This window comes from Paralichthys olivaceus, chromosome 3 (genome assembly GCF_024713975.1).
Source record: "Paralichthys olivaceus isolate ysfri-2021 chromosome 3, ASM2471397v2, whole genome shotgun sequence".
NCBI classification, from domain to species: domain Eukaryota; kingdom Metazoa; phylum Chordata; class Actinopteri; order Pleuronectiformes; family Paralichthyidae; genus Paralichthys; species Paralichthys olivaceus.
Window position 1 is genome coordinate 18,824,687 of NC_091095.1, and position 11,540 is coordinate 18,836,226.

At 43.0% G+C, this 11,540-nt stretch overlaps 3 protein-coding genes across 3 annotated transcripts; 2 read left to right on the plus strand and 1 right to left on the minus strand.

Annotated features, from left to right (window-relative positions):
- Positions 1-433: 433 nt before the first annotated feature.
- rangrf (RAN guanine nucleotide release factor) lies at positions 434-1,728 on the plus strand. Its single transcript, XM_020081173.2, has 2 exons — positions 434-712; positions 837-1,728. The coding sequence occupies exon 2, from the start codon at positions 869-871 to the stop codon at positions 1,436-1,438; it is 570 nt and encodes a 189-aa protein (XP_019936732.2). The 5' UTR covers positions 434-712; positions 837-868; the 3' UTR covers positions 1,439-1,728.
- Positions 1,729-4,779: 3,051 nt separating this feature from the next.
- Positions 4,780-6,870, minus strand: itpa (inosine triphosphatase (nucleoside triphosphate pyrophosphatase)). Its single transcript, XM_020081172.2, has 8 exons — positions 6,735-6,870; positions 6,473-6,530; positions 6,290-6,354; positions 6,137-6,210; positions 6,022-6,053; positions 5,790-5,902; positions 5,295-5,371; positions 4,780-5,085 (listed from the first exon to the last, which is right to left on the minus strand). Exons 1-8 carry the CDS (start codon positions 6,795-6,797, stop codon positions 4,950-4,952), a joined length of 618 nt encoding a protein of 205 aa, XP_019936731.1. The 5' UTR covers positions 6,798-6,870; the 3' UTR covers positions 4,780-4,949.
- Positions 6,871-6,931: 61 nt separating this feature from the next.
- mettl13 (methyltransferase 13, eEF1A lysine and N-terminal methyltransferase) lies at positions 6,932-11,132 on the plus strand. Its single transcript, XM_020081171.2, has 9 exons — positions 6,932-7,198; positions 7,434-7,706; positions 7,800-8,268; positions 8,362-8,561; positions 8,656-8,845; positions 9,626-9,790; positions 9,862-10,074; positions 10,178-10,309; positions 10,719-11,132. Exons 1-9 carry the CDS (start codon positions 7,046-7,048, stop codon positions 11,003-11,005), a joined length of 2,082 nt encoding a protein of 693 aa, XP_019936730.2. The 5' UTR covers positions 6,932-7,045; the 3' UTR covers positions 11,006-11,132.
- The last annotated feature ends 408 nt before the right edge of the window (positions 11,133-11,540 follow it).

The following is an 11,540-nucleotide window of genomic DNA, read 5'->3' on the forward strand; positions in this document are numbered from 1 at the left end:
GGAAGTTGTCAGATCTGTGCTTTTTCTCTTTCTCCCTTTAAAGCTACACCCTCATCTGAGATACATTTTCAACATGTTTGAGTAGTTCCAAGATTTCTTCACTTCTTTTGCCTGTTTATGCAAAAATGTCGGCAAAACCAGTGCTTCTCAATTGGGTGAGCATCAGGACCTACAAGGTCATTTTTTAACTACTCAAATTTCTTGCTTTCAGTAACCTTTCTGCAGCATCTAACTTGAACCCTTGAAACTGTTGTTTTGGAAGCTTCATGCTTCACACTGTGCTTTTGGTCCCTTTCTGTCGTCAATATGAGAAACCCCATATTTAATGTAGTAGCTGCAATATTTTTTAGTGTTGTTTACAACTGCTTGCCTTGGTGCTAACAGCTGATACAATGTGGTCATGACAACAAGAGCTGAGTGTGGTGCTGCCTCATGGGAAAGTCCTTCAAAATAAAAGCACGGCATTAAAGAGCTTGACTTTTCCCCCAAAACTTATTTTTTCTTTCACTCACAAAACTGCGTCCCTCTCAAAGGGGCCCTGCGACCCACTTTTGGGTTTGTGTCCCACCGTTTGAGAACCACTGGTCCAAAGCAACATCCAGTCTTGGTCTTTAGGGGGCAGCATTGTGTTCTATAGTCCACAGCCTGCCGGAAACAGAAGAAGAAGAAAAGCAACCGCAGAAGAAGGAAAGAAGAACAACGTGACAAGTCGGTGAGTTCTGTGTCTGTGTGTATCACGCTGTGTTATGAGCTTCTTGTTGACTTATATAAACCAGGAGTTGTTCCAGTGGCAGCAGGAAGTTGAAACCAGACTCAGTTGGTTGTTGTTTGTGCAGACCCCCCCCCCCCCCACAGTCCTCACACAGACATGCAGGGAGCTGAGCAGCCTCATCCTCTGTTTGGAGGAGCTCTGTCAGCAGTCATCCCCCACACTGCCACAGACATCAGTGAGGTGAGGGAGATCCCAGACAACCAGGAGGTGTTCGCCCACAAACACACCGATCAGAGCCTCATAGTGGAGCTGGTGGAGTACCAGGCCCAGGTGGCAGACCAGGATTCGGCCAGGTATCACTTTGAGGACATCGCAGGCAGCAACAAAGCCCTGGAGCCGGGTGCCTGTGCAGTGATCAGTGTTGTTGCTCTGCCCAGATCTGACCTGTCCCTGTCGCAGTGCAGCTCAGCCTGGATGCTGACGGGGACGCAGAGTGTGTCCAAGTTCAACGAGGAGGCGAGGAACGCCGTGACCCTTCATCTGGGTGTGTTCCGCCTGCCTCAGTTCTCCACAGACATCCTGATCACCTTCAATGACCCGCAGAGCATCAGCCCTGACAGCAGCAGTGCAGCAGCTGTGCAGACACACAAAGTTCCGTGGACCGTGCCGGACTTTCAGCGCTTGTTGCAGACTCTGACTCTGCACAATTCCGGGCTGTTTGGATAGAACCACTGGCAACCTCACCTGATTACGTTCAGTCTTTCTCTGTGACACCAGTGGGCTACATTTAAATCTACCAGAGCTGTGCTTATCCTGGGGCCTCATGATTAAAAGACCTGTGGCACGATCTCAGCCCAAAAGATTTGAAAGCAGTCCTTCCCCTGCCCTGACACACATGAATAACACGCTCTGTTCCACCTCTGATGTTTACTTTGTCATAGATTGAAAATTAACTGAAAAGACCAAATTATCACATGATGTGAACATATTTGTATCATAATAAATTTTACAAGTAATGTTCTGGACTATTCTATTATTTTGGGATGGCCTGAGTAAGGCTTAATCATAGGTTAAATATCAAAATGACCTGCAGTGTGGAGCTCTTACTTAATTTTTCAAGACATTTCTGAGAGAAATGTGAGATTAGAGACAAATGGCAAATATCAGACATGCAGATGGGGATTCTTCACTTTTGTTTCCCAACACTTGAAATAAAATAATATCTACCTTTATTGATCTTCTGCAGAGGAAATTCACAATCGACACAGCAGCAAAACTGCGCAGCCTAGGAGGGGAATGAAAAAATGATAAAACAAGAATAAAATAGAAATATTAAAATAAATACAAACCTGTTGTATTTATTTACTAAATGTGCAATACAAAGATTGGGATCAATTTTGTGCGATTTGTCTATTTCTTTGTATTAAACAATATGTGCAGCACTTTTCCTTTTATGTGAGCCTTCTCCCTCTCAGTCAAGCATCAACTCCCTCCTCACTCGTTATGCCGTCATCCTCGGTTGTTTTCATGCTTACACAGTCATGCTTGTAGTTAAATTGGAGGTAGTATTGAGGGATCCTCAGTGTCCTCAATGGGATCTGGGTTTTGGTCGTAAACAGTGAAAATTGAGAGGACAGGTCCCAGCAGAAATATGTATAATGTCAACTGTTTCCATCATTTACTTCAGTGGCCTCATGGTGGAGTAATCCATTAGTCTGAACCCTGGAATGAAAAGACTTAATTTGAGGGTTAGTTTGGCAAAGTAAGAAAATAAGGATTGTAAAATGGCCTTTATTAATTGTTGCTTTGAAATCAAAACCAGCCCTTTCAACTTTGGAAGTCTAAAGTCATGCTAAATTTAAAGGTATGCACTGCTATTTGAAGAATAAATTATTTTAACTTCAGTCTGCTGTTAAATCAAACTCATCTCTGCAGGCAGGGGGATCCAGTTAGAGTTGTGTAATAAATAAGAGGAAGTCTGTCTCCTGAAAGCCACATCAAAACCTCCTCATCCTCTGGTGAAATCAAGACAGGCATCTCAATGTAGCACATTCCTTCATTAAGCACAATACTCACAGTGTCACAACAGCAGAGTCTCCCTCTATTACTTTAGATAATTTGCTGCTGTTGGTTCTGGTTGTAATTAAGTCTACAAACAGCCTGTCTTTTCAGACCTGATGAGGGTTTGACTTGCAGCTCAGAAGAGGAAACCATTCCCCAAACATAAAGCTTTTTCCAGGTCCTGAAAAAAGCCCTAGTGTCTCGTGGATATTCCCGGTGGAGTGGTCTCATGATATTGTTCATAAGAACATGTTTTTACAGAGAAATAATGACTGTTTCTATTTATGTTGTTTCATTTGAAAGAGAGAAAATTCCTTACAGAGACACCGGACATTAACTATGCAGTTACGTGGTATTAGTGGCAGAACTCGTGCTCTTGTAAACTGAAAAATATCCTGTAGAAACATTTTTAGGGAACTCTGTTGGCTTAAGAGGCAAATGTTTGTCCTGTCCTGGGGTCAAATGATGAGTTGTGAAAATGTAACATGTTAAAAAAAACTAGAAATAACACACTGGGGTTGTATGAGTCTAAGTGACAACTGATTTGAAGAAATTCCTTCAGGGCACACAAGATATATTCAAGAGGCTAAAACATGTTTTGCTATGTTGACCAATGACATTTGAGGACCCAAATCTAACCAGTGAATATTTGTGCCAAATTTACCTTGAGACATTCTTAAAGTAACTTATTCAAAAAAATTATTTTTGTGAGGTCACAGCGACCTTTGACCACCAAAATCGAATCAGTTCATCCTTGAGTTGAAATGAACGTTCGCACCAAATTTGATTAATATCCTTCATCGTGCTTTTGAGATATAATGTTCACAAGAATGGGACGGACTGAAGGACAGACAACCCGGAAACATAATTTTTCCACCTCTGTCTGTTGCTGTCATGTTACGTTAAGTTACAGTAGTTTTAGAGTTAAAATTGGAAAATGTAGTGGGCCTAATAAAACTAAAGAACACTCATATTTATCCAGATGTAGAAAGGGGAGAATGGCATTAGAAGAATGATGCTGTGAAGAAAAGAGCCAGAACACAACAGCATGTTCGACATTGTAAATCTTACAGGTTCTTAATTCTCAGAATTGCCGTGTGAGAGGGCCCCTCTGGATCGACAGCACTGAAAGTAACGATGTTTACACTGAGTCACCAGGGGGGAAAGGACGGATGCCTGAGCCGTGGTGATGTCTTTGACCTCAAGTGACCTGAAGTCTGGCACTCGTCTTCCATGTTCTGCTAAAAAAAACCTTGGCTGACAGGTGAAGTGACGTCTTACTGATGAAGACAAATATATCTTTCCTGTTCCTCCTCACAACAACAGGCTGCTTCCTGACCGGTCCCTGAACTAAACTAGATGACCCAAACAGAAGTCCAATCCTGTCACCAACAATACCTTTTACTCAAGAAGTGGTGCTTTTACTGGCTGAATGTTATCAACAGCCGGGTGTAACCTGTGCTGGTTAAAGTAGACACCTCTTTTTGTCCCTGTCTCCTGGTCTCACTCAAGAGGATGTGTGACGTCGTGGATCTTCAGTACATCTGGGAGGCATCAGTCACAGGTGTATGCACAGTTCCTGTTCAGAGACTTCCAGTCCCAGGGTCATTTATTACCCAGACTCCCCCGTTATCACTGTTGTTTGCACTGAACACCTCCCTCTCAACTACTCCCACACCCCCGCCCCACTTCCCCTCTCTTTGGACTCCAGCCCGAACCACCCTCTGTTTTCCTCTGCAGGTCCAGGAGCCGGTCTTGGCTCCAGAGTTGTCTGCTACCCTCATCAGGACCTCTGAGCCCCTCCTTTTATGATTTATGTTCTTCACCAAGTCCATCTTTGTCTGTCTTTGGAAGCAAAAAGATCTTCTTTGAGTGTCCACTGGACAACAATGAAAAAGGCTTGGAGCAATTTCAGTTATCTTTCCACAGTATAGGGAAGATATCTTTAATACGCTCAACTGATAGAAATTCAAACTACAAATCGGAAGTAAGCATCACAGAGAAACTTTTTTTAGAAATGAATGCAAGGTTTATTGAAAAAAGGGAAAACATATTTGACAGATTCTACAATTCTGCCCCAGAAAACATCTTAATGTCAAGAAGTATCCTCTGCATTGGCAAATCTGATGATTTGAGGTTTGATTCAGAAACTTGAAACTTGGCCTAAAGTGATGGTTTAATCCTCCTGCTCCTTCTTCTTCTTGCTCTGTGGTGAGATATCGTTGGTTTGAGAGAAGTGCTCAGACATGGCAGCCAGTGCCCGGTAGCGGTGGGAGATAGAATTCTTCACTTCTTTGGGCAGTTCAGCGTAGCTGTAGATTAGAGCGACATAATTAATAGTGAGTATAAATCTCTTTTTACCTTGAAACAAATGAGACGAGTGACCACAGATCATTACAATGATGTGTTAAAGCCAAACTGTCCGAGAACTGAAATTCAAGCCACGTAGTTTCCCCTATACAATGAGTTAACATATGGCTCCCCCTTGTGGCATGAATAGGGAAATTCAACCCTTGCTCACGTTTTGTTATGTCCCTTTGGCTGGAAACATGGGTCCCAACCGAAGTCTCGGGGTCCACGGGGTTCCACAATGTGCCCCTGAAAAATATCCAGAAGAAAAGTGTAAAGGGAAAGTAAAACACACTTACACACATTCTTGTACTATCTTGGTGAGGACAAGTATTGGTGTAATGCATTCAGGAGACCTTTACCTTAACCTTCCCCATCACAACCAAAAGCCTGACCCTAACCATTACTCTAACCTAAACCTAATTCTAACCCTTATACCCTAAAACTAAATATTAATCCTAAAACAGCTCATTAAAGTGAGTCAGATAGTGAGGACCGGTCATTCTGTCCTCACTTTCCCAATATTTCCTCACTCTGTAATGTCTCGTCTCAAAATTGTCCTCACAAAGACATTCATACAAGTAAAGACACACACACACACACACACACACACACACACACACACACACACACACACACACACGCACACTGAGAGATGTGTTCTGACCTCTGTTTTCCCTCTGAAGAGCTGCACTGGTTCGTTTTTACCAGCACAGTAAGCAAAAGTGCAGAGAGCCCACGCTGATTTATCCTCAAACCCAGCAAGGAGTTTAAACAAGCCTACAACAAAACAATTCACAAAGATTAGAGATGCTGGACGACTCAGTCTATGTTAATATCCAGCTCTAAAGTTCTCTGTTGTAATTACTCTGCAGTATTTCATAAATTACCACTCTTACCTTCTGGCTTGAGTTTATCCAGGAACCATTTTCTACAACAACAAAGTTGAAATGTGTTAATTACAGTTTACTAACACTATTACAGATAAACAGCTGAAGAGGTTACTATACGAACATGTAAGGACCGGGCAGGCCTCCTAATGCTGTGAAACACAGACAGGTGTCCTCCACTATGACTGGCCCGTCGATCTGAAGGTGAGAAACAAACATTTCAATCATGCAGCAGACACGCTGCCCATACAGAGAACTTCCTGTGTCATTACTGTACCTGTTTTACAGCCTCCTTACACTTCTGTATGGAAATCTCATCGGGCTCGCCCTGGTACTCAGGCACTGGACAAAATAAATAGAAATATAAGATAAAGAAAAGAGTATGTAAAATAAAACGTTTGTTGTATATACAGTAATACAGTTACTACACAATAAGAGATCTCTATTGTTTGATACTTACAGTCAATCTTTTTTGAAACTAGTTTGTAAGGAAACGTGTCTCCCAGGATCTGAATGACCTGATGGATGTGAAGGAGAAACAATAACAGGAGAAACGCGTGAATCCAGCAGGACTGATCACTAGTTATTGTGAAACTAGACTTGTGGATTGGACTACAGCTCGTGCTCACTGTTTACATTTGTCGAGCAGAGTTTGTGAAAGCACGAGGTATAATAATAATGATAATAATAAATTATGTAACAAATCTTTGACGAACTCTGACCTCTTCGAGTTTTTTCGCGTTTCCAGTCACGAAGACCACAGACCTTCCTGCTTGCGCGGCCATGATGAGCGACACCCGGACGACTAACAGAGCTGGACCGAGCACTTCCGGCTCAGCAGCGGCCAATAAAATTACACCCGGGAGCCTCAGCGAATCACCGGGTAGCGCGTAGCTCCGCCTACAACCCCCCACCAATCAGAGAGTGGTTCATCCAACAACGTTGTCCGGAGTGAAAAGTCAGTGCGAAGCGCCATGTGGAGAAAATAACCAAACACAGGAAGGGACACGGTGAAGAAACGTGTGAGAGGAGAATGAGTCTTTTACCTCGCACCGCTGAGGAGTTCAGCTCTGCTGAGTACTGGGAGAGATTCTTCAAGAAGAGAGGAGACAAGGCGTTCGAGTGGTATGGAGACTACAACACACTGTGTGGAGTCCTGCACAAATACATCAAAGTACAAGATCAGGTAAACATAACGCCTTTGTACAGTGACGTACAGGTGCACAATATATACAGGTACACAATATATACAGGTACATAATATATACAGGTACTGGATGTGTGAAGGTACACAATATATACAGCTACAGGATGTGTACACGTACAGGATGTAAAGGTACAAGATATGTCTAGGTACATAATACGTAAAAGGAAAATACTGCCAGTGACAACAGTTGAATATATGTATTTCTGTCCTTCAGGTGTTGGTGGTCGGTTGTGGTAACTCTGAGCTGAGTGAACAGCTTTATGATGTCGGCTACAAACATCTGACTAATATTGACATCAGCGAGACAGTAGTGACTCATATGAACCAGAGAAATGCTGAGCGCCGGCCAGGACTGACCTTCCAGCAGGTGGATGCTACACAAACCCCATATGAGGACGCCTGCTACCAAGCTGCTCTGGACAAAGGGACGCTGGATGCAATGGCCTCCGAGGAGGAAGGAGCTCTGGCCAGAAACATGCTCACAGAGGTAATAAAAGCAATTAGCTTTGATCTGCACAGACATTATATCATCAGCATACAGCTTTTCATTCTCCTTACAGAAGTTTGCTCTTATCTGCAGGTGGGCCGTGTGCTAAGAGTCGGAGGCCGGTATGTCTGTGTGACATTAGCTCAGGAGAGTGTGATCAAGTTGGCCGTGGAGCACTTTGTACAGCTGGGGTGGGCTGTGAGGCTCCACTGCCTGCAGGGGGAAAGTGGAAAAGAAGAGGACTCGTTTTCTCTGCCCGTCTTTGTTCTGGTCTGCACCAAGTTTCGTCAGCCAATGCCGACGCCTATTCTCGAAATGTGTCTCGGGGAAGATGGAGCCCCAACACGTCTCACGCAGGTTTCAGAGTTGTTGTCAGCAGTGAGGGAGCATCAGGCTTACTCTGTGTTAAGAAAAAAGCTCCGCACAGGCACAGACGCCAGCTCCAACCTGTCACTCACTCTCTGCCACACCAAAACTGGTCATCCCAGATACACGCTCACAGTGCAAGATTGTTCCCCAGGAGCCAAGCTGCATAGATCAAACCACTTTGCTATATTTATTGGTGAGTTATTCAGTTATTTCATCATGTTTCAACCTTCCTATAGTTGTATCCTGTTCTTGTGTGATTCTGTCTTTCCTCTGCTTATCTTGTCAGTGCCTCAAGGCAGCGAGACAGCTTGGCTCTACAGCTCAAGCGAGGGGCAAAAGCAGCTGGCAGCCAGTGCTAACTTTCGACGCCTAGTTATCGTGGCAATGCACAGGAATCAGGAATATACAGACATGCAAGCTGTCCAATCAGAACTCTCACCAATGGTGATGGACCTGGCTCCTCCGGGTATGCCAGCCAACCAGCAGGTAAACAATCCCTTTTAGAAACACCCTTAAATGTAGTAAGATATTTTACCTGAAATAAGTGTGTAGTAATTATAGATTTTCTGTCCCCACTCAGGTGCCATTTCTGTCAGTGGGAGGAGATCTGGGCTGGCGAGAGGAGGTCAGCAGGGGAGTGAGCGAGCTGAGTGGAGAGTATTGTGTGGAGAACGTCAAAGGAGAAGACGGAGAACTGTATCGCAGACTTGTCTTTCTGTCTAATGCCGCCCTCGTCCAATCAGAAAGCCGACTTGTTTCCTCAAAGACCAGTCAGTTTTTTCCTTCCTCTTGTCTTTCAGTTAATCATCACATAGTTTTCTATAATTTACAATTAATTAACTTATAAAGCATTACTCACAATTAGACTTCTTCCCATGTCCAAAAATGTACTCCTGAACCTGAACAGACTCAGAAATAACCCGACCTGGATCAGTCTAACATTTGACAGGTGGATGGTCCAGAAATGCTGGACCTCAGCCCGGCCGGGAGACACAGATTTCAAGTCTGATTACTTTAACAAGTTGACAAATTCAAAAGGTGTCATTAACCAAACTTTGTGTCATACCAAGCATAACTTTAGCAGCCCTCTCCCCTGTGCTTGGCTGTGGTGCAGATAATCCATTCTCTAGGACAGTTCGTAAAATACATCCACGTTTTCTGTTATTCTTCTCCCGGTAATTGAAATAACAGCATTGCTAACCTAAGCCACTCCTGATTTCAGATTAAAAGTCCATTTATTTTCACAGTGAGAGAGGACAAAACTTGTTAACGATAATCTTTATAGTTTGGTTCCAGTAAAATAAAGGTGGCTTGGAATATTCGCCTCTTTTATGATTACACATGTTTCCTTGGCTGCTGCTGTTGCTAATTAGCCATCATTTACACTCTCCAGCCAGGTCTTCTTGAGTCCAATCAGTAATTACACATCATTTTTAACAGACCCAGGACCCAGGATAATCGAATGGGTCTCAGATCCTACAGCTCAATATTTAAATATATTTATTTAGGATGTAAACAGTTTGAGTACATGTGTATTTGTGTCCCTTCAGCCTCAAGTCACAAGAAGAGGAACAAAAAGAAAACCAAACCAGCAGTTCCTCCAACAGCGTCTTCATCCTCACTGTCAGTGGACAGTGGCTTCCTCTGCTGCGCTCACCATGAGGTTATGGTGGCCGGCCTCACCGTGCTCGGGGTGGGCGAGCCAGAGAGCAAAGGTCAGTTCAGTTTAAACAGCCACAGGTTTCCATCCTCTGAGCTTCACTTTGACATTTCTCTCCCTTCGCAGACATCCCAGTGTCGGTGCTCCTGGTGGGTCTTGGGGGAGGAGGTCTGCCTCAGTTTCTGCGGGACTTTGTGCCCAATGTCACTGTTGAGGTTGTGGAATTAGATGCAGTTGTGCTGGACGTGGCGAAGGAATGGTTCGGATTCAGACCTGATGATCGTTTGACAGTCAAGCTCGGGGACGGCCTTGAACGCATCTGTGCCCTTGAGAAGGAAGGTTAGTGAAGGAGGGAGGAGGAAAGAGGGCAGTGAAAAGTGAAGCTACACCAGTAAATATATTAATTTTACTAAGAAGGGACTTTGTCTTTTTTTCTGTACAGGTGGATGTTTGTTTGATGTCATCATGTTTGACGTAGACAATAAAGATAGCACTGTGGGTATGAGCTGTCCTCCTGCTGCCTTTGTGGAAACCTCGATTCTGCAGAAAGTCAGCAGCCTGCTAACGCCCAGAGGTACAGTACCATTACTTATTAATACAAAATATTTATCTGGCAAGTTTTCTATAAAATAATTGACAAATACTGTGTTGGAAGACGTTTTATCAGCAAGTCCCATAATGTGCCTGATTTCATCCAGATCCATAATTTATTTCCCTGATCCAAATCTGCACCAAACGTTATGGGTTCTTCACTAACCCATACGGCATCCTTCCACCAAGTTTCGCGGTGATCTGTCAGGGAGTTTTTTCTAATCTTGCTCACAAACAAAGGGACAGGGATGATACCATAATCTTTTTAGTCTATAATTAATAATAATTAATTCTGATAAACAACTTGAAACTTGAAATACTTGATCATATTTGTATGTTTTATCTATATTTAAAAGTTTCTCCCTTTTTATCTCTCCCGGCCACTCGACCAGGCATATTCATGTTGAATCTTGTGTGTCGTGACTCGGCCTTGAGGAAAAGTGTGCTGCAGCGTATCAGCACCGTGTTCCCCAGCATTCTCTCTCGAAAGATTGAAGGCGAGGTCAACGAAGTCCTTCTGTGCTCTCGTGGAGGAAACAAGACATCAGACAGTGCCCACATCCCTCAGTCCCTGAACCAAGCAGCCAAGAATTTGCAGAGCGCCCTGAGCTCGAACAGGAGCGACCACAGGCCACATATAGACATTTTAGAGCTTTTAAAAGACCTTAAAGTAGAGTAAAGTTTGTATGTGTTAATATGGTGAAGGTGATGAAATATTGGAATAAGTACTTTGACCTTGCCCACTGTAAAGTAATATGATGTATAACATCAACATGCAATTACAAGTAAAGAATGTTTTATCTTGACATCTTATTGTGGTGCTTCTACAACAAAATTAATTCCCATTACTGTTGTTTTTGTTATGTATTTATACACCTATAGTTTCTCTTAGTAGTTACTGGTAGTTCTCAGTACAGTATAGGGTGCTTACTATTTCCCTCATTGCTCAAGAATGAAGCAGTTCAGATCAATGGGTAGTTTCATAATTGCCAAAACAAAAAGTATGAATAAATGCAGAAATAAATAAGTCATTTCATAAATAGATTTAAAAATGTATACAGTTTGGTGAAGGAAAGGGCTGTTCATGTAATTCTACATTTATTTATTTCCACAATTGTTTATTCATTTATCTATATTTTCTTTATGAATTTATGTATTTGTACTATTATTTCTTACAAAATGTCTACATGTAGCAGTTTAACCTCTGCTGTGTG

Excerpts from the sequence above, each read along its gene's own strand:
- rangrf (XM_020081173.2), top strand. The coding sequence starts at position 869 with ATGCAGGGAGCTGAGCAGCCTCATCCTCTGTTTGGAGGAGCTCTGTCA.
- itpa (XM_020081172.2), bottom strand. The coding sequence starts at position 6,797 with ATGGCCGCGCAAGCAGGAAGGTCTGTGGTCTTCGTGACTGGAAACGCG. Across the intron at positions 6,531-6,734 it reads ACGCGAAAAAACTCGAAGAG|GTCATTCAGATCCTGGGAGA; the intron begins GTCAGAGTTCGT and ends CACATCCATCAG. Across the intron at positions 6,211-6,289 it reads GTAAGGAGGCTGTAAAACAG|ATCGACGGGCCAGTCATAGT; the intron begins GTACAGTAATGA and ends TCTCACCTTCAG.
- mettl13 (XM_020081171.2), top strand. The coding sequence starts at position 7,046 with ATGAGTCTTTTACCTCGCACCGCTGAGGAGTTCAGCTCTGCTGAGTAC. Across the intron at positions 7,707-7,799 it reads CCAGAAACATGCTCACAGAG|GTGGGCCGTGTGCTAAGAGT; the intron begins GTAATAAAAGCA and ends TCTTATCTGCAG. Across the intron at positions 8,846-9,625 it reads ACTTGTTTCCTCAAAGACCA|CCTCAAGTCACAAGAAGAGG; the intron begins GTCAGTTTTTTC and ends GTGTCCCTTCAG.